The sequence below is a fragment of the Rhododendron vialii genome, chromosome 11a (genome assembly GCF_030253575.1).
Source record: "Rhododendron vialii isolate Sample 1 chromosome 11a, ASM3025357v1".
NCBI lineage: Eukaryota > Viridiplantae > Streptophyta > Magnoliopsida > Ericales > Ericaceae > Rhododendron > Rhododendron vialii.
In genome coordinates, this window is record NC_080567.1 from 36080956 (window position 1) to 36102515 (window position 21560).

The 21560-nt window shown below is 37.1% G+C and overlaps 1 protein-coding gene, 2 long non-coding RNA genes and 1 pseudogene across 4 annotated transcripts; 2 read left to right on the forward strand and 2 right to left on the reverse strand.

Moving 5' to 3' along the window:
* Window positions 1–229: 229 nt before the first annotated feature.
* LOC131308366 (probable carboxylesterase 2) lies at window positions 230–1667 on the forward strand. The gene has a single exon (XM_058335283.1). The coding sequence runs from the start codon at window positions 454–456 to the stop codon at window positions 1408–1410; it is 957 nt and encodes a 318-aa protein (XP_058191266.1). The 5' UTR covers window positions 230–453; the 3' UTR covers window positions 1411–1667.
* Window positions 1668–4013: 2346 nt separating this feature from the next.
* Window positions 4014–5377, reverse strand: LOC131308369 (probable carboxylesterase 13; annotated as a pseudogene).
* A 5195-nt stretch (window positions 5378–10572) lies between these two features.
* On the forward strand, window positions 10573–14564 carry LOC131308371 (uncharacterized). Of its 2 annotated transcripts, none has more exons than XR_009194416.1 (3): window positions 10573–11745; window positions 12165–12209; window positions 14107–14564. It is a non-coding gene; the product is annotated as an uncharacterized LOC131308371 (long non-coding RNA). The 2 variants fall into 2 exon arrangements; XR_009194415.1 differs by having other exon boundaries at window positions 12165–12205; window positions 14109–14564.
* Window positions 14565–15180: 616 nt separating this feature from the next.
* LOC131308372 (uncharacterized) lies at window positions 15181–17724 on the reverse strand. The gene is made up of 3 exons (XR_009194417.1): window positions 17573–17724; window positions 17036–17073; window positions 15181–15555 (listed from the first exon to the last, which is right to left on the reverse strand). It is a non-coding gene; the product is annotated as an uncharacterized LOC131308372 (long non-coding RNA).
* Window positions 17725–21560: the final 3836 nt, after the last annotated feature.

Below are 21560 nucleotides of genomic sequence, written 5' to 3' on the forward strand. Positions count from 1 at the left end.
TTCTCTTTCTTTAACCACAATAATGTTTCCTTTATTTAAGGTAGAGGAAAATTTATTCACGGAAGATTCGTGAATAAGATTTACGGTGCTCAATCTCCGTCAGTTCAAATTTTTTTTGGATAATTCTGATTAAAAACAATCTAATTACGATAATAAATAATTCGAATCGTCCAAAATACTTTTAATTGGATGGCTGAGATTTTGCAAAGCTCTGAATAGGTTTTTTACGGTACTCCTGTACAACTTCAGTACTTCACCATTTAAAAATTGATTCTCCCAAACCTCGATTTGGAATTGTCATCGTGAAGAAGAACGAGCTCTTACGTCATGACTCACCTAACCAATACACCACTTTGCCGATGACTCTATTAAAATCGCATGAAAACCATCCATCAAATGCATCTCTCTCTCTCTCTCTCCAAAAGCCGGCCACTGTAATTTCCTTCCTCCACAATGTCTTCAACCACAAACAACGAAGTAACCCATGATTTCCCACCCCTCGGAATCCGGACATTCAAAGACGGCACCGTAGAGAGACTCAAAGGCGCCGAAATCGTCCCCCCTTCGACCGACCCAATCACCGGCGTCCGATCAAAAGACGTCGTCATCGACCCGCAAACGGGGCTATCTGCTCGAATCTACAGCCCCAAAACCGCAAACCCAACTCACAAAAAGCTTCCCCTCCTCATATACTTCCACGGCGGCGGTTTCTGCATCGAAACCGCCTTCTCGCCGATGTACCACAACTACCTCAATTCACTCGCCGCCGAAGCCAACGCCGTGATTATCTCTGTTGATTACAGAAGAGCCCCTGAATACCCTCTCCCGATCGCCTACGATGATTCCTGGACCGCGATCAAGTGGGCGGCTTCTCACAGTCAACGAGGCGGGGATGAGGTATGGCTAAACGACTACGTCGATTGGGATGAGGTATTCTTTGCAGGAGACAGCGCAGGTGCTAATATAGCTCACAACATGGCGGTTCGGGTCGGGTTGGAAGGACTGGACGGGGCAAGGCTTGTTGGGATTGCTTTGGTGCATGCTTATTTTTGGGGGAAGGAACCAATTGGAAAAGAAGGTGACAACATCATGAGAAAGGCCTTTGCTGAGAATCTGTGGCTTTTCGTCTGCCCTTCGTCCAGCGGGTCAGACGACCCGTTGTTGAACCCGGTGAAGGATCCGAATTTCTCGAAGCTGGGTTGCGAAAAGGTGCTGGTTTGTGTGGCCGAGAAAGATATGTTGAGGGACAGGGGGTGGTATTACAAAGAGGAATTGGAGAAGAGTGGGTGGTGGGGAGGAGCGGTGGAGGTTATGGAGGCTGAAGGGGAAGACCATGTGTTCCATTTGTTTAATCCTACTTGTGAAAATGCCGCGGCCATGCTCAAAAGGGTGGCTGCTTTCATGAATTGAGGACAAAGCATAAAATTAGCTAGCCTTTCGTTTTGTCCCAACGGCACTGAGTAATCTCTCATCGGTTTCACTTCAATTGTGGTTCCTAATAACCCTTCCACCGACAGGCGATTGTGTTTTTCATAGATTTCTCTATTGCTCATGTCAGCATGATGTTTTTTCTTGCTTCTTTTGATTGAATAATAGAATGCCAAGTTGACCTAACGTGGCTATTATCAATAGTGGAGAGATGAATTGAACTCTTTTTTTTTCTTTTTTCATTTGTTCCCTGTCGTTTCCTATACTATTTCAATCATTTTGTTTCCAAACGTCTTTTGAACCGTGTTTTTGTTGGAGAAATTATATATCAATGGCTGTATGCTCCAACACCTTTTATAACTGCACGTTTTGTGTATAGTGCATATATTTAGAAATGAGTCAAAATTTGATCCCATGGACAAATATTGGAGGGCTATTTAATTATTATTTAATTAAATTGGGCTGCAAAATGAAGTTATATTGGGTTAAAGACAATGGGCTTAGCTTAATTAAATTAGGCCCAATTAGTTTTAACTTAATCTGATCACGTGCTAAGAGTGTTTTGGGCATAATTGTTTAAGTAAAATATAAAGGCCCATGGTTGGAAATGATTATTTGAGATGTTATGGGAAAAACAAATGGGAGGTGGGCCCATGAAGTTGATAGGTTTACTGGCCATTTTGACGTCAAATGGTCCTTAATTCCCTCGTGCCCATGAAAAAAGAAAGACAACGTGGCCCATTACCTTTGTTAACTGCTGATAACCTCCTACGATCCAGAAGAGCAAATGGGCAATATGTAGAGATGACAATCTTAATTCATATTTTTCAACCCGTTTAAATTCGCCCACTTATAATTCAATTCAATCCGTCCATATTATATTATGGATTGATATGGGTTGAATCAATCTCAACCCATATTTACAATGGTGGATTTCCCCTAGAAAGCTTAGTCTTACCTAGACAGACAAATTATAAATCCTAGCCTACGTAATTGGAAATTCTGCCCCTACAATTCAACAAAACATAGACAAGCGAGCAATGGCAACTACCGTAAATTAAACGCGCTTATGAAGGCTCCAGCAGTCATCCCATCCCTCCCGGCTCACAACCTTGTTCTTGTCCTCTCTCTCCTCTCGCAAAACCCTAACAACCAAACCCAAGGGGAACTGGAAGAGGAAAAAGGGGTGGAAGAGAGAGAGTGAGAGGGACGAGAGAGAGAGAGAGAGAGTGGGATAAGAGGGAGGGAGGGAGGGAGAGAGAGAGAGAGAGTTCCGGTTCATGAATTGCTCTCTGAGAGATGCTACAACCACACTCAAAATTACACATCTAAATACACCCTATCTCACAAAATACAAGGGTCCCACACATACTGCACACACAGTGTGTGTGGGACCCTTGTGTTTTGTGAGATGGTGTGTATTTGAGTGTGTGATTTTGGATGTGATTGTAGAATATTTGTTGCTCTTTTCTAAAGAACAGTTGTCAAAAGAAACTTTTCGGGGATTTCCACATCGTTATTTACACGGTAGCTTCTCTTAGATTTGCTGAGATTCGTTTTCAATTATAATCGATCACAATTAATTGTTATCGGTCATAATTGATTTTCAATATGGACCGTCCAAAAATACTTTGAACGTGTGCGATTGGCTTCTGTAAAATCTTCTTTACAAAACAATCTGCAAATAAGATTTTCTGTTAAAGGATAGAGAAGAAGACTTCAGGTGGGGCGGGTTTTGTCCATTTGTGAACGTGTTTCAACCCATATCGGGGGAAGACAGCAGAGAAGGAAAATAAGGAAGGGGGAAACGGGGACGGGGGAGAAGAGAAGGAAATAATTTTTAAAAAAAAGAAGAAGAAGAAGAAAAAGAGGGAGGGAAACAGGTCGGGTCAGACGAGTTTGAGTTTGACTTGACTCATATTCAACCTGACCCGTTTCAATCCGTTTACTATTTGACCCACTCGTATTTGATCCATAACCCGTTTCAACCCGACCAAATATGCCTATTTGCCACCTCTAGCAATATGTATAACTCTTCTCAACCGCCCATGATCCCATGAAGTGGAGGTTCTATGGACACATGGCGCCACAAGATAAAGATAACAAATACCCGTGCATGCAGAACTGTGAGATCCCTTGGCCTATAAATAGTAGAACTCAAAACGGAAAAAAAATTCACACACCAATCAAGCACAACGCTTAAACCAAAGTCTTTTCAGCAAAACACCTATCTTTATACTTTTCCTGCATTAAACTCAATTACTTCATTAAGTAGTTTGAGTTTTTTACTTTTCATTGTACTCAATTTTATTATTCCGACATAATAAAGTTATTTTACGTTGTTACTTTTTTTCCTACAAGGTTAGGAAATTGCTAAATCCTCGCTCGTTGAGATAAAACCATGAACCATCACTGTGATCCAGCCCTTAGGGTCGCAACACTCTCGCTTACGGTCAAGAAGTCAGAAAAAGGGCATCCAGTCCTTTACGTTGGACGCGACAAGTCTTAATACGCCCGTTCTTAGTCTTTGAGCCATTTCGTAACCCAACACCTGCTCACTCATTAATGTGGTATTACAAAAGACATGCAGTAAAAAGGACTCGTATCCATACATACGTTGCAAATATAATAGCCACATGTTCTGATGTACGTATACACCCAATTGATCATTTTTCCCAAATGCCAACTACATGCGCTGCCTCTAATAAATGTCTAGGAAAATCTAATTTTTAATAGTATCAAAATAGTACTACTGTTGTTGCATTAACAACACACCAACACCTTCCAACCGTTCGATCTCCGTGTCGATAGTCGAATCGCGTGCTTCGTGTTCATTGATTGAGGGATGAAAAATACTTTAAGAACGAAGAATCGAACGATACCTTCTCACTTTTGCAGCATTAATCCGTTCAATGTGCTTTGGCACGGGTTCATGAAAGATACGACTCTCGTTACTATATTCTTGGCCTTTTCGGAATCGGGCTTTTTCAAATGAAAAATATGATCTTCCCCTTGAGTCTCTATGATCTCCGCCTCTCCTCCCCATCTATTGTTTCCCAATTCCTCATAATACAACCAACCTCTATCTTTGAAGAAATCTCTCTCCGCTACGAAAACCAAGACCTTCTCACACCCTAGGCTAGAAAAATTCGGATCCATCGCCGGGTTCATCAACGGGTCATCCAACCCGGCGCTATTCGGACACGCAAAACGCCATAACTTCTCGACACGTGCTCTTCCATCCACTTTAGCGACCTCAGTGCCAATTGGCTCTTTTCCCGAGAAAGCCGGCTGAATCAAAAAAATCCCCTTAAGCTGACTGCCATCCAAACCAAACAACCCGACCCGGATAGCCATGTTATGAGCTATATTAGCACCAGCACTATCTCCACCGCAAAAAACCCGCCCAAAATCAATAAAATCTCTCAGCCATTCCTCTCACCATTTCCACCCGAGTGAGATACGACCCATTTCACTGCGGCCCACGAATCATCGTATCCAATTGGGAGCGGGTGCTCCGGAGCTCTTCTGTAGTCAACAGACACTATAATGGCACTAGCTTGGGATGCAATTGAGTTGAGAAATTTCTGGTAGAGTGGAGAGAAAGCCGTTTGGACGAAAAATGCCCCACCGTGGAAGTAAACAAGGAGAGGAAGTTTTTGATTCGGGTTTGTGGGTTTGGGCATGTAGAGTCGGGCAGAGAGTCCGGCCTCGGGTTCAATCACAACATCTTTTGAGGTGACGCCGGTTTCCGGATCTGCAGGCGAAGGGGGTACGGTTTCGGTGCCGATTAATCTCTTGACTTTGCCATCCTTGTATACCCGACACCAGGGAGATAAATCATGTTGGATTTCGAGATTGCTTGAATGCATTGTAAAGAGAGAAGAACAAAGAAAAAAGAGAGTGCTGTGGTCTGTTTACATTTAACACACACACATAGAGAGAGAGAGAGGGATTAGTTACAAGGTATAGTTGATAAGGTTGGAGCATGTAATGTGGGTCAAGTTTTCTTGGTGCTCTGCTCTCGGAAGTGTATCTCTAAACCATTAAAACTTAGAGCCTTGCAGCCAAACTAAGAGCCTTGCAACCAGATCCCCTGGCCACGTGGCCAGGGAACATCACCTACGGGACCCACTCACTTTACATAGTGAATCCCCGAATCACTGTGTTGTAAACATATTAAAAAAATATTATAAGTGTAACATTTTTGAAAACTACCAAACAAACAAAAGTCGCTACCTCTACCTCAGCTTTCTACTTCTCATGGCTTCCCTTTACAGAGAAACCCAACTAGAAAAAAGAAAGGGGTCTGCTTCTTTTTCCAACTCCCTTTTCCCCCTTCTCCCTTACTTTCTTTTTCGTGTATTTTTTTATTTTGCAGGAACAAGAGAGAGAAAATACTCACTCAAACTCCCTCTCTAGCTGTTAGGTATGGTCTGTGGTGAAGAAACCGGGGGCTTTCTTCCGCTTCTCTAGCGCCCAAAAACCAAAGACATGGATACATATGAAGCAACAAGAATTGTGCTCTCGAGGATCTAGAACCTAGACCTAGAAAATGCCTCGAAAATCATGGGCCTCCTCCTAATCCAAGACCACGGGGAGAAAGAGATGATTCGCTTAGCCTTTGGCCCTGAGTCGCTAGTCCACTCGGTGGCGTTCAAGGGGAGAAAAGATTTGGGTTTGGCCTCAAACACTCCGTCAACGCCGCTGTCCCCGTCATCTTCTCCATCACCGTTCCGGCTGCTCTCACGGCCTAGCCAAAGCAGCCACTGCTCTCTCTGGTTTGGCGGCAGGTAGGGCTGTAAATGAACCGAGCCATTCGCGAACTGTTCGAGGTTCGGTTCGGTAAGAGCTCGTTCGAGTTCGATTCGTCTGCTAAACGAACTAAACCTGAACCTCAATTCTAGGCTCGTTCCGTAAATGAGCCGAACCTGAGCCTAACGGTATTCGGCTCGGTTCGGTTCGCGAACCTATACTTAAATTTAATTAATAATTCAATAGGGGTATATTTGTAAATGTAAAAAATTTTAAGGTTGTATATATAATTCAATACTTATTTTTCTTCCAAATTCTATACGATCAATGAGAGAGTTTGGGTTCGCTTGAGTTTAATGAGCTGAGCCGAATCAAACTTGAGTCTTGACAAGCTCAATTCGAGCTTAGATTCGGCTCGGCTCGATTCATTTGAGTTTAACAAGCCAAACTCGAGCCAAGATGTTCAAGGTCGAATCGAACTCGAGCCAGACTAGTATCTTAACGAACCCAACCGAGCCGAACCCGAGCCTTGAAAAATTTTAACGAGCCGAATTCGAGCCAAGTTGTTCAGGCTCGAATCGAACTCGAGCCGAACCTGAGCCGAACTCATACCTTAACGAACCAGTTCGGCTCGATTCGGTTCGTTTACAGCCTTAGCCCTAGCGGCAGGGAGGGAACAAGGAGAAAATAGGAGGAATTGATTTGGGTTAGGGTTTGGGACATGCGGGGGTATATTAGACATTTTGCTTGGCCCTTTCCATGTATTCTCAATTACTTTTCTCCCTTTCATTTCTAGAGCAATTTTATAAAAACTTGTCCTTGAGTTGCGAAAATGTTTGCGCCACCTTCCATTGTTCGATAATTCCCCCAAAATTGTTCATGTCTCTCTCTCTTTTTCTCTTTATCGCACACGCACATCCTCTACTCAGCAGAGGAAAGACGTTAGGTTTTTCAAGATATTTTGTGTAGTTTTTTTCTTCTAATCTAGGGATAGTTTGATGATATATAATGGGTTTTGATTTTTCTCTTTTTGGGTTAGTTTTTAGTTGACTTCTCCAAATTTTTACTGATCTCCGAAGTGACAAGGTTTCTTTTCAAAACAATCATTTTGGGGTTTTTTTTCCCTGTGCGTGTCTTAACGATTTTTTGTTGGCCCAACTACAATTGACGGATGTATATAAAGCATTAAACCAATTCGGAGGAGGAAGCTATGGTACACAGGGTATACCGTATGTTTAAATTATGACAATTTGTGATTTTCATTATGCCGATTTTTGGTTTTATAATGCATATTTATGATTCTAGTTACGACTTGTACATTAAAATTTACCTGTTGAACAGGTCATTAGCAGGTTACCCATAATTAAAAAATATTGTTATTATGTAACCATAATTATTCATACCGAAATTCATAATACTTGTACCCTAACCAAATATATGTGTACAATATCAAAAATTAAATAATGTTATCCACAAATGTTATAACAATATCATAAATTGGCATTATCTTACCACAATGAATCGTACAATTTTTTTTTACTTGTATGATATTCCCTTACAAAATCAAAATATGTCGTACCAGAATCAACAATTGTTATACTCAAGCCAAAAATATTTGTAAAATGCCACAAATTTTATAAAATAACCACAATTATTATTACAACACCTAAAATTGTCATTTTCTTAACACAAGGTGTCATATCAAAAGAAAACATATTTAAATACCACAAATTGACGTTTTCTTACCACAATGTGTCGTACCAAAGGAAATTAATTAAAATATTTCATAATAACACATGTCTAAACTACCACAAATTCAGTAATAATTTACCAAATTTGTTATGACAACACCATAAATTGACGTTTTTATACCCACAACGTGTCGTATAAAAAAATTCAATCAGAATATTCAATTAACGATAGTTATAATCAACAAAATATCATACCACAAATTCAGTAATATAACCAAATTTGTTATGACAACACCATAAATTGGCGTTTTCATACCCACAACGTGTCGTATAAAAAAAATTCAATTGAAATGCTCAGTTAACCATAGTTATTATTAGCAAAATACCATACTGCAAATTCAAAAATATAACCAAATTTATTATGACAACACCATAAATTGGCGTTTTCATATCCACAACGTGTCGTATAAAAAAATTCAATCGGAATATTCAGTAAACGATAGTTATAATTGGCAAAATACAATACCACTAATTATTTTCAATTCCCGCCACATTATTTTTTAAAATTTTAAAATTTTCACCATATTATCTTAATTTTCGATTCCCTCCATACTATTTTTTCAAATTCTTATTTGTCCCTACACAATACCTCAATAATTTAAACTAAAAATAAAGTTCTCGCACAAAATTTTCATCCAAGAAATTCACCAAAAAGTAAGTACTATACCCAAATTTTTGAATACAACCACAATTTTCTCTCAAAATATTGTCTAAATCAAATTCTTTCTCTACGAAATTTAATTCAAAAAATAAAAATTCCTTCGTGGAAAAATGAGAGGTCACTAAAAAAATAATTATCATACTATCTCAAATGCATACACTTTCGACACTAAAATGGAGTACAAAAAAATAAGTGTGAATATTAAAAAATAGAGTGTGAAAATTACTCCCCTTTTTGTAATTGGTGAAATTAATTATATTAATACCCAATCTTATTAATATTCAGGGCGATGCACTTAACAATTGGCACTATATATTTGACACATGGATCGGTGTCAAACCTTCACCCTATGCATACCAATCAAAATTTAATGGTGGTCCTTGGAACTAGGTCGTGGAAGTAAAATCTAAATAATTTTGTAAATTTATTTTCATTGTACTGTCTTTCAAAAAAAATTATTATAGTCGACATATTGATTTACACCAATGACATAGGCTATAATATGATCTACAAGTGTAGGCCCAGCACTAGGATGGAGGCATTTGAGGTCTCTGTCTTCTCAAATTTTTAGCCTGAAAATAAAGCCCCTACGTACAAGAAAATATTATATAATTAATAGCCTTTAGAACTACAAATTCTTAATTGTGTACCATAGTGATAAAGTGTTGGAGTTTGGACATTTATCTAAAAGATCTGGGGTTCATGTCTTACACCATTCGTTCCTATTTTTTTTAAAAGAATGTTGTTATTTTTTAGGATAAATTACATAGTTAGTCCTTAAAGTCTCATACTTCAACAAATCTCATCGTTCAATTTCAATACAACATTAAAATATAATAATGCACCATCTGAGCCCTACGTAAGGTGTTTTTTTTTATTTTATCAAAATCGTCTATCTTTTACATACTCCCTCCGTCCCTAAATAAGTGTCCGGCGCGCAAAACTAGGCCTTCAAAAAGATGCATTTGTTTGGTTGAAAAAATTAATTTTTTTTCACAAATCAATAGATAGCAATGAGTTCTATTAGATTGTGAAAAAAAATTAAATTTTGTAATAAAAAATATGTATGTTTTGTAAAGAATAGTTTTGCGTGCCGGACACTTATTTAGGGACGGAGATTAATTATAATATTAGGTCATTCGTACCAAGAATGAAGTTGATGGCTTATAACTAAACACTTAATTGGATGAAAAATATCATTCTATTATTCAATTTGCGTGCCGATAATAGAGCTTTCTAAACCTGATTGAGACAAAAATTTACGTAGGTGACTTAATCAACAAACATAAAAAATTCAACGGATTTGATCGTCATTATTGTGTCACAGTCGCATGGCTACGTTACATTCAACTACAACAGAGGACTAGGTTTCATACCAAATACTATAAATTGACTGTACAGTCTAAATGTCGTTAGTGAGTATATTTTTAAAATGATTGATCAGGACTGTTAGGATGTTAAGTTATACAATATTTAATTTGTGATATTTTAGACATGTATCTTGCTTGGGTATAATAATTATATTGATTGTGCTACGATATATTTTGGTCTTGTATCTAGTATCTTTTGATCGATTTCTTTTGGTACGACACATTGTGGTAAGAAAGTGTTAATTTTTTGTGTTTTCATAACAATTGTGGTTATGTTATATAATTTGTTGTATTTTACACATGAGGGAGAGGGAGAGAAAGTCAAGGAGGAGAAAACAACCTGTTACCTGCTAAGCTATTTTTTTATTTTATAAATTGATTTAATAAATGGGTGGTCCGGATTATTTACTTTGAAATCCAATGGTTTAAAATCATGATGCGTACGGTACACCCCCTAATAAGGGGTGTGTACCATAGGACTACCCCAATTCGAATATGAGATTGATTAGCGAAACAACTGCGATTTTTCAATTTTGCTCTCTCTCTCTCTCTCTTCGTGTCTTTCTGTTTCTGGAAACAGAGCAGTGATACATCTGTCTAATTTTTCCTGTAGGTGTAGGTGGGGTTGTGAGAGTTGGTCTCAGATTTTCGTCAAAACCCCTAACTGGGCATACGATAAGTTGAATCGAGTTCTATGGTTCGAGAATCATCTTTAGATTGTTGATTCTTTGTACAATTGTGTTGAAGTAGACCCTAAAGAACACAATAATCTCTGTTATGCAATGTTGTTCTATTAGGGCTTTAAACTAAAAAAATACTACAAATCCTCTTGCTAACAATTTGGCTTCTGTTTGACTCTTCTTTTAAAGTTTTCAGGTTCTCTCTCACTTTCAACTTTAAATCACGGAAGAACAGAAAGGAAGTTTTATTTTGTCTGGTCTGTTTATATGTTGAAGGAATGTTCTTCGTTTCTTTTTTGGGTATGCATTAGTTTGCACCCTCAATAAATCTTCTAAGGGACAAACCTGAGCTATGGTTACCGGAAATGGAAACCGAAGTCTTGGCCAATTCCTTCTTCACGCCACTATTTATCGTGTTATTAAATTAGCTAATTTTATAATGATTGCATATAAGAACAACTTTGATAAAAACCACTTTAGACAGGTGAAACACTTTTAATTCTGCAAAGTGCTACCCTCGTTCTTAACTACTTTAGATTGATTTGAACTACTAAATGGAAAATGTAGTTTCTTCTGATGTTTCTCTGTAGTAGTATTGAACACTAAAAATAAAATACATTCAACATGATCTTGGAAGACACAGCTACAACAATGATGAAAGAGTTTAGAAATCGTTTAGCTTTTGCCATCATTATATTTCTAGACTAGCAAATTCAATTTTTCATTCATATATATAGTACACGAAAGATGCCATTGACAGAGTCAAGATTTGGTTAAATAATTGGTAGTAGTCCCTACAACAACTGAAAAGAAAAATTAACAGGCCACATTATCTTCACCGACTTATTTCTTTCTTAACATTTGCAAATTTATTAGTGCAGTTTCCCAATGGTTTTCTTCCATATTTGTTTGTTTTACTTTTTCCTTCTTTTGGACCTCTCAAGTGGAATTTTGTCATTTGTTATCTTTGCTTGATCATGATTAGGGGCAGGATTATCATCATGATCATGAAGATACAGACGAGAAATTGAGAATCATTCAAGGAGACAGATTGAGCCATTGAATGGATGTGGATCGCGAAAAGCTAACACCTTTGTTAGGTATGGGAAAATGACTATGGCTACTAATTATGGGGACACACCGCATTAGATCTTGATAGTAGCATTTTGCAATAATACGTTGTTGGTACTGGACTTAATATGATCAACTAAGTCTAATAAAATCTAGGAACTACAGCTAAATGGGCACACTGGACATCCAAATCATTCCCATGTTTGTTAATAAGATAATTAAGTTCTTGAGGTCTCAAGGGCAGCTATTTTTCCGGCAAATCCAGTACCTCTTTTTGTAAATGTCTCTTTTGTTCTACTTAGCCGTTGTGTTATAGCTCTTATTACTCCATTAGCATCTGACAGGTGCATTTTGATAGAGATATCACCTCATTTCTCTCTGTTTGCTCTTATTCCTTTGTTGCTATGCTACTATTATTTTTTGTGCCTTTTGTTGTGAGAATCAACAGAAAATAAATGAAGAGCAAAGCTTGGAAAAGATTGAATGAGTGTGGGTAGCGTGCCCTTCAAAAAGGATTCTGATCCTTTCTAAATGCCGGATCGAGGGAGCGCTAAGTGGGACGAGCGCTCATAATTCAGAGAGTCGCCACTTGAGTTTTGAAGGTTTGACACCCAAGGAACCGAATTCGAAACGCTCATTGCGTTGTTTGATTTGAAAAAGGTGAGGGCACCAGTCCGCCATAACCATATCTGGGTTCGAGAGCCAGGTTACGAAAGGGGAAGATTTTAAGGCACCTTTCTCACCCAATCCGGAGATCGGTCTTTACTTAGGCATTTGCGAAAACATTTGCGATTCCGTTTAATTAATCAATTCTTTAGCCAATTAGGACGGGGGAACAGTTTAATCGGGGATTAAAACTGTAACATATTTGCAGAATGTAATTGATAGCATGGATGCAAAAGCAGTTAGTATAGGATGAGAACAGACTCCTGTGGGAGTTGGCCCCTATTTTGGAGTGACGTGCGCAGGAAGAAACCAGTATGCACTGATAAAGTCACTGCATGCTGTTCACACCTGCGCGCGCCACTACAAGACATGCGCGCGCCAGTGAGCTCAAACCCATAGCTCTTATTCTCAAACCCTCTGAGCTCTGGAAAGGATCAGTGCACACCCAGGACAAACCAAACAGTTTTCAGACAGAATAATATACAGTTCTAAGCAGTTTAACGGCTGAAAAAACCCTACTAATTAACAAAATACCCCATAAACCGTGTGAGGACAAAACAGTGGCCTAATGCCAAGTTACCCATGCAAGGCCAGCCACTGGTCAGACCGGCGCACAGTTTTGATCCACTTAACCAGTGCTTGGTTTACATGTTTCTGGGTTCTGAGACATATCCAGAATGATTCCAAGTGTACTCCATAACAGCAGGAACACATATTGAACTAAAACTAGCAGTTTTAACTAAAGAAAGTAGTAAACTAGTTATTAGCATGCTTTAACAGTGATCTATACAAAGTGAAACATAAAACAGTAGGACACCAATCCTCACGCGGACCTGCTTGCGTAGCTATAGAGTGGTGCGCGCGTGCTATGGACCAACGCGCGCTGGTTCTTACCACTACGATTTTTGAAACCTTGCAGCTTTAGGGTCAGAACTGGTATTTATTACCAGCCTTGACCCTACCAGTCCCCCTCAGGGATCAGAACAGGAAAACAGTAAGTATGCTATACCTTTGGTTTGAGTTTGAAACGAATTTAAGCTTTAAGGTTTGAGATTATTTGAGGTGTTTGATGATTGCAGGAAGAACAAGCTATGTTCTTGGATGTCTTTGTATCTCTTTTAGCTTAAAAGAGTACAAAATGGTAACCTTTTGAGTATGAATTTTTGTAACCCTTTTGGAAGAAGAACCATGGGGGTATTTATAGGGAGAGATGTAGTAAGTATGAAGCTACAAAAAGAGGAGCTCAGCCAGTCCACGAGGTCTGGCTGAGGGTGCTTGGTGGTTAAGCTTACCAACCCATAAAGGTGATGGGGATAGGCACGCGCAGCTCTCGGACAGGTGCGCGCTAGGCAAACCAACCCGCGCGTGGGTCAACAGTCAAGCTTTGATTGTCGACCACATCTGTCAGTTTGACCTGCGCGCGCATGTCCTAAATTCGCGCGCGCGAGTTAAACCAACACACGTGTTGGTCGAAGGCCAAGTTTTGACTGTTGACCAACAATTTTCAATTTGATCCGCGCACGCTGGTTCTTAACCAACGCGTGCCAGTAGGTTTTTTGGCTTTTTGAAGTGGCTTAGGATTAGGTTAGGTTTAAGGGTTTTGCAAACATTCAAAGCTCAAACACTTGACATTCCCTGGGTGTTCTTGATCTGTTTCATCGTCGGGGAATCAAATACCGTAAGTAAGCTAATTTGGAAGCCCAAATTGGGGTGTCTACAATGAGAGAGGACAAGACAAATAAAATAAGAACTTGGGGACAAGTTGTTTGCACATACAAGGTAAATTGATGGGTAAGAGCAATTATACTTTATTTTGCCTACTATCCTTCCTTAGCCATAAAATTGGGATGACGTACAGTTAAATTTCACTTTTGGATATGTTGTATTTATAGTTTGAGACAGCACTAGATTTATTTTGGTATAATGCAGGTCCATGTGTCACTAATCACCTACACAATTTGGGCCTCTCTTTATACTTAATCAATGTGAGGGTCCCAAAGTTGTATAGAATGTAGACGGTCAAAGCTATCTAGATATATGCAGGGAAGTTTGATTGGTTTTTGTGTTTAAGCTATATACATATATGCAACCAAATTTTATTGGTTTTTGTTGTACTTCGTGATCTCCATAATTATCAAAGAACACAATTGGGTGGGACATTGTACTATTACAGCGATAGGGGCACTACAAGAAAAAACACCATTCCCGACTAACGGTTTAGTCGGGAAAAGTAGGCATTTTAGTCGGCAAAAGGTTTTCCCGACTAAAAATTTTAGTCGGCAAATTAGTCGATGAAATGCAGTCGGCAAATGTTACCGCCGACTAAAATACAATTAGTCGGCAAATGTTCACTTTTCCCGACTAATTATTTAGTCGTCATATTTAAATTATTGTCGACCAAAAATTTAGTCGGTAAAAAGCTTATTTTCCCGACGAACAGTTTTTAGTCGGCAAATGTCTTATTTCCCGATTAATGATTTAGTCGGCATATTTAAATTATTGTCGACCAAAAATTTAGTCGGTAAATGATTAATTAATTACCGACTAATTATTTAGTCGGTAAAAGGCTTATTTTCCCGACTAATAGTTTTTAGTCGGCAAATGTCTTATTTCCCGATTAATGATTTAGTCGGCATTTTATTAATTTTTCCAACTAAATGTTTGATTGGCAAATGTAATATTACAATGATTTCAAAACCTGCTTCTAATTTTTTTTTTCCCCCTAATTCTTGGTAAATTAAATCAAGCAACCAATTGTTCTTTCCAACTATTCACCAACTTATTGTAATTAAGACCATAAATTCAATAATAATCCATTCATAACTTCCATAAATAAAAGTGTTCACCAAATACTTGACAAACTTTATTCGAATTCGTAAAGTACAAATAAAGAAAAATCGTACCACAAAAAGTATGAAATAAAAAATCCAAGCATCTAAAAAGAGAGAGAGAGAGAGAACAAGACAAATAAGCATCAAGTTCTTTACAAATAGCAAGAAACAGAATGATTTAAAACTTAGCACTAGAGTGTTGCTCCCTGTTGAAGTAGAAATTGAAGGTACTTCACATTAGCAACTCAGTTGCAGCAAAAAAACTCCAAAGTGTAACCATAGAGGCAAAGTTAGGCCTTTCAAAATAGCATCCAAAGGCTTGAATAAAAGCTCCATAAGCATCTGAAAAGCACAAAACAACAGCAATCCAAAACCAACATCAAGCACAGTAAAGATTGGCATCATCACAATTAACTGAGGTATCCATAGAGATAACATAGATTCACACATTAGCAAATCCCAAAAAAAAAACAGTAATATAGATTCCAAGACACCACCCCAGAAATTGCAGGAAACAAAATAGGACTAAAATACCAAAGGAACCACCCTTTAAGCACCAAGACACCAAAAAAACAACCAATGATGAACCACTACACACAAACCTAGAAAATCGAGATAGGGCTTGACCTTTTGGGTGGGTAAGGAGGAAGGGAGGAAGCAAAGCCAATAGTTCTTATACGAGTGGTGAGATTGACTTTATCTGTTTTGGCTGATAACGGAAGAAAAGCCAACAGTTCAATCTTTTGGAAATTTTGACTACCACTTTCACTGATGACGGTCCGCCAAAATGCACTTATCAAAACATAGTTTTATGGCAACTTCAATTGATGACACATACCAAATTTTTCACGATTAAATTTCCCATTCTAAAAAGTAAACATTGTCGGTGACCCAGACCAGTTTAGGTCCTTTCTCTTATGTTCAGATGACACGGAGAAAAAAAATAGAAGCATGCAATACTTTATCCTAACAGATTATTAAAAGAATATAGTACTTAATAAGTAAAAGGAATAAAGGTGGGAATAAAGGTGGGAGGGAGGGAGTGGTTTACTAACTGCAAAACATATTATTTAGTGCAACCAGCGCCTAATGGCATGGGCCATGCCCATTCTTTCTTCCCTATCATATAATTATTCGGTAACCACTGTGAAGATCTTAAAGTTACAAGTTAGACCACAACATCTAGTTGATCAACCAGATCAAAGCTATAGATTAAAAAAGGAAAAGTAATGAAGCATATAGGCAATAACACATGTTCACCAGTTCATCAGTCTATCACCCATTTTCTATGCATAAAAACCAAAAGCACGGGTTGTGCACAGATGGAAGAAACTATCAGGTTGGGCATATATGTGTTATCGGCTAGGGTGGGGGTGGTGAACAAACACAGAAAATGGTTCAACAAACTAAAAATATGTAAACTAATTCACTATTATTAAAACCTTCGGAAGGAAAAACAAGTAGAGAACTCTCTTCTCTGTTCTTATTTTCCTTTGAAAGTAAAAATTTATGCCCCAGGAGTCCAAGAGTTTCAATTGTATATAAGTTAAAAAGATGGCAAATAATGGTATATTGAAGATCCCCGCAAGCTACTCATATTATGAATCTTCAATACCTAGCTAGAAGAGGTGAAACCCAATAGCTATGCAAAAAAGAGCACCCACACTCATGTGGTGATCAGGTAATGTATACCTACCTATGTACAAAGAATTATGTAATGTATAGGTATACAAAGAAGCAAAAACCGATATGTCTATTCCTGTTTATACACATTCATACAGACATGCTCAATCGTGTACACAATGAAAGGAAAAATGGATACCTTCAGTTATACCAAGCACCCAAAAAATGATGACATAGCTGCAAGAAAAAATAAAAATATCAGAATCTTAACAGAATCTAGGGCTGTGCATTGAAGTTGCAGAAAGATCTATCTACACAAAAACAAAGAAGAACCTAGCTTATGAATGTGATCAAATAAAGAGGAATAAGTAGAAATTAAGAGGTAAACCCCCAAAGAAAGAGATTCAGCAACAACAACAAAAAAATCAACAGGGACACTTATAGTTCAAAACCTCAACAATTTATGAATCTGCACATTGGGGATTCATAAATAGAAAATCAAAAGAAAAAGACGAAAACCTAAAATACACAACATATTACAACAGTAAAAATTGCAGAATCAATATCACCGATTAAAACGATCAACAGAGATGAAAACAATTATAGACACATAAATACACGCAAAACGACCAACAAATATGAAAACGATTACAGACATTTGGGGGTTTACAGAGGTAGGCACGTGATTTTTTGGGGGAAAAAAACCAATCGAAGAGAGAGAGAGAGAGTGGAATACCGTAGACAGAGCTTTTCGCGTTGTAGGAGAGATCAACAATGGCAGGAGAGAGAGAGGGGTACTCGAGAGAGAGAGAGAGAGAGAGGGAGAGGGACGAACGAAGAGAGACAGAGAGAGAGGTATGGATGAACGAAGACAGAAAAGATATCGATGTAGACCCTGATTTGGGGCTGGGTTTATATCAGGTGTTACAGCACACACGATGTCGTTTAATGAAATATACATATTGCCGACTAACCCAATAGTCGGAAATAATACCACAAAAGCCGCCAACATTTCGTGAAATATTGAATTGGCGCTTAAAATTTGATCTTCCCCAACCAAAATATAGTTAGTCGGCAACTGTTCCATTTAGGATTTAGGGAAAAATATTTAGTGGGCACTAATTGCGCCACTATTGCATACAAATTCTAAACTTTATCGACATGGATATTTTATAATGTTCAATCTGAACCGTTAGAATTGTACGTCTTAACGATTACAAAGTGGTGTCGCCAAAATCGAAGATCATTCAATATCAGAGACCACGTGATCGAAAGACTTTTATTGCGTTTGGAAGCATTAAAGTCTTATAGCATACTATCCGAGCCTCACTTGAGGTCTTTTTGTGCGATCAGAACTATCTATCTTTAATTTATTAAGGCCTCGTTTGATTCGCGGATTAATTGCCTGGGATAGGACTAAATGTACTTAATCCTGAGTTATCCCACGTTTGGTTCCCGAAATGACTGTCGGGATTATTAATCCCAGGATTAATTTTATCCCTATATGGGGGGTACTAAATAATCCTAGGGGGGGAGGTGGGATTACGTAGGATTAACAAATGAGGATTTGTTTTCAAAAATATTTCGATGATATTGAGATTGATTTCAAAAAGTATTTTCAGAATTATTTTCTTTAATTTTAATTTCAGAAAATGTTTTTAAATTTTTTTTAAAAAAAATATTAATTTCAGAAATTGTTTTGAAAAAACTTTTTTTTTAAAATGTATATTTTCAAAACTTTCTTATTTTTCAAAAATGTTTTACAAAAGAATTTAAAATTTTTTTTTTCAAAACTTTCATGTTTTTCAAGAATGTTTTCAGAAATTATATTTGTTAAAAAAATACGAAAAATGTTTTTTAAAACTTTCTTTTCTCAAAAAATGATTTCAAAAACTATTTTGTTTGAAAAATGTTTTCAAAAAACCTTTTTCTTCAAAAAAAAGTTTCAAAAACTAGTTTTTTTTTTCTTTCAGAAAATTGATTTTCAACTTTTTAAAGAAATTTTTTTTTTCAAAAATTAGTTCAAAAAAGAAAAAACTTTTCCCAAATTGTTTTGTAATAAAAATGTTTCACAAAAAAATTTGTTTTAAAACGTTTCTTTTTCAAAAATTTATTTTTTCGAAAAATGTTTTTGAAATGTTTTTAAGAAAAAATCCTATTCCTTATCCCATATTTAATCCCACACGAATCAAACATGGGATTGGGTGAAATAAGGGATGAAATTAATCCAGGACAAATAATCCAGGGACTATTAATCCCAGTACTGTTAATCCCATCATTTTCAGTCCACGAATCAAACGAGGCCTAAGGATTAGATCATTCTTACCGAGATTATAATTGATTGCTTTTCGTTAGACAATTGATTGAATGAAAAATACTATTTTTCTAATTAGAAAATGTCTCGATAAAAGGGGTTTCTAAACCTGATCGAACCACAAATTTACGAGAGTGAATAAATCAACAAGTGCAACAAAATCAATGATCTCGATTGTCATGATGGTCTTGTGATCGTGTGGCTACTGCAACAACAAGTGCAACATAAGACTTAGTTGACTACTAAGTAGATCAAAAGTAGATATTGTAAAGGTAACTGCTTAGTCACTTTCTATAATGCTCAATCTGAACCGTTAGGATTTCACATCTTACCGATTATAGCATTGTCACACAAAAATCAAAGCTCATTCGATATCGGCGACCACATGATTGAACGACATTTAATGCATTTAGAGACGTTTAAGTGTTATAGTGAACTAACCGAGCCTCGCTTGAGGTCTATTTTGGCAATCGAAATCATCTACATTGGACGTAATACAAATTAGATCATTCGTATTAAGAATGAAGTTACCCACATATGGATAGACACTTGATTGGACAGTAAAATTCTTTTTATGTAAGAATTTGTCTTCGATAAAGGGGGAACTTGTTTTCCCGATCGAGCCAAAATTTTACGAGAATGTTATGATTAAGAAGGAAAAAAAAATGAATGGTTTCGATCGGGAAGGTTGCATTGTGATCAATGTAGTCGAACAAATACTTCTTTCTTGAAATTTTTAAAAAAGGAAAAATATATACATTCCCCGACTAAATTATGATTTAGTTGGGATATTTCAGTTATTGATTTTTTAATTTAGGGAAAGAATAGTTATTCCCCGACTAAATATAATTTTAGTCGGCATTTAATAGCATCACCGACTAAAATATTAAGTCGGCGTATTTATTTAATTTATTGGATTTTTAATTTCAGAAAAAATCGATATTCCCCGACTAAATATAGTTTTAGTCGGAATTTATTCATATTTACCGACTAAACTTTTTAGTCGGCGTATTTAGTTCATTTATTGGATTTTTAATTTCAGAAAAAATCAATATTCCCCGACTAAATATAGTTTTAGTCGGAATTTATTCATATTTACCGACTAAACTTTTTAGTTGGCGTATTTAGTTCATTTATTGGATTTTTAATTTCAAAAAAAATCAATATTCCCCGACTAAATATAGTTTTAGTCGGAATTTATTCATATTTACCGACTAAATTTTTTAGTCGGCGTATTTAGTTCATTTATTGATTTTTTAATTTTGAAAAAAATCGATATTCCCCGACTAAATATAGTTTTTGTCGGAATTGATTAATATTTACCGACTAAAATTTTTTAGTCGGAGTTAGAATTTACATTTCCCGACTAAAATTTATTTAGTCGGTAATGGTTTGACAATTGGCAACTAAATTTTATTTAGTCGGGAAATTTAGTCGGCAATTGTGTAATTTCTTGTAGTGGGGAAAAGAAGATGGGTAGGAGGTGCAACAAATGATGAGTTTCTGTTTATGTCTTGGTTCATGTTGTGATAACAAGTACTAAGTAGCTAGTAATTACTATCCAATGAAAGTATTATGACATCTCTTTTGTTTGTGTCTTTGTGGACTCATGCCGTCTTGATTTTGGTTGCTGTATAACTCAGATGATGTAAATATATATTGTATCCGTGATTGTGCTAAACAGATTGTGTCATTGTGCTTATTAGTTTTCCTGATCTATCGTAGCATTGACGTTGTTAACCTTAGCACTCAGTAGCATACTAGCATGTATGGTGTCCACTTTTAAATTCATGAGCTATCTCAATCCGCTCTCGATATTTTTGTCGCGTAATCTGTACTGTCTTAGCAATTTTTTTTCCATATATGTGTTGGTTGACTTGAACCTTTGAACTTGTTATTTGTTGGTAGCATTGACGTTGTTAACCTATAAGTTGAGAAATTGATGACCAATTGCTTGACTTGAATGTTTATTTTCTTGTAGCTGCAAACTCATGAGGCCTAGACTTGGAATCACTAATTTATTAGTTATTGATTGTGTTTGGTGTCAACGCTTCGGGTTGCATCCCAGGTGAACAAGATAGCACATGGCTAGAAAGCGAGCTTTCAAATTAGTATATTGTTGTTTAGAGTGATTTGTGTCTGTTCTAAATTACCTATAGTTTTCAGCTATACTCATCTGTTGTTAATTGTGCCAGTTGACAGATATAGAGAATCCTTCTGCGTGGTAGCTCTTCTGGGATTTCTGAATTTATTCTCACTTGATTATTCAACTGGTTGTGAAATACTCATATGTATGTACCAGTGAGTAGTGGCATACTGGCATTGGAAAAATTCCTCGCACAAGATTGCTGTTCTAAGGAACCATTTGTTTCCAATCATATTTGGTCAGTTCTGGAAAAAGGTAAATACT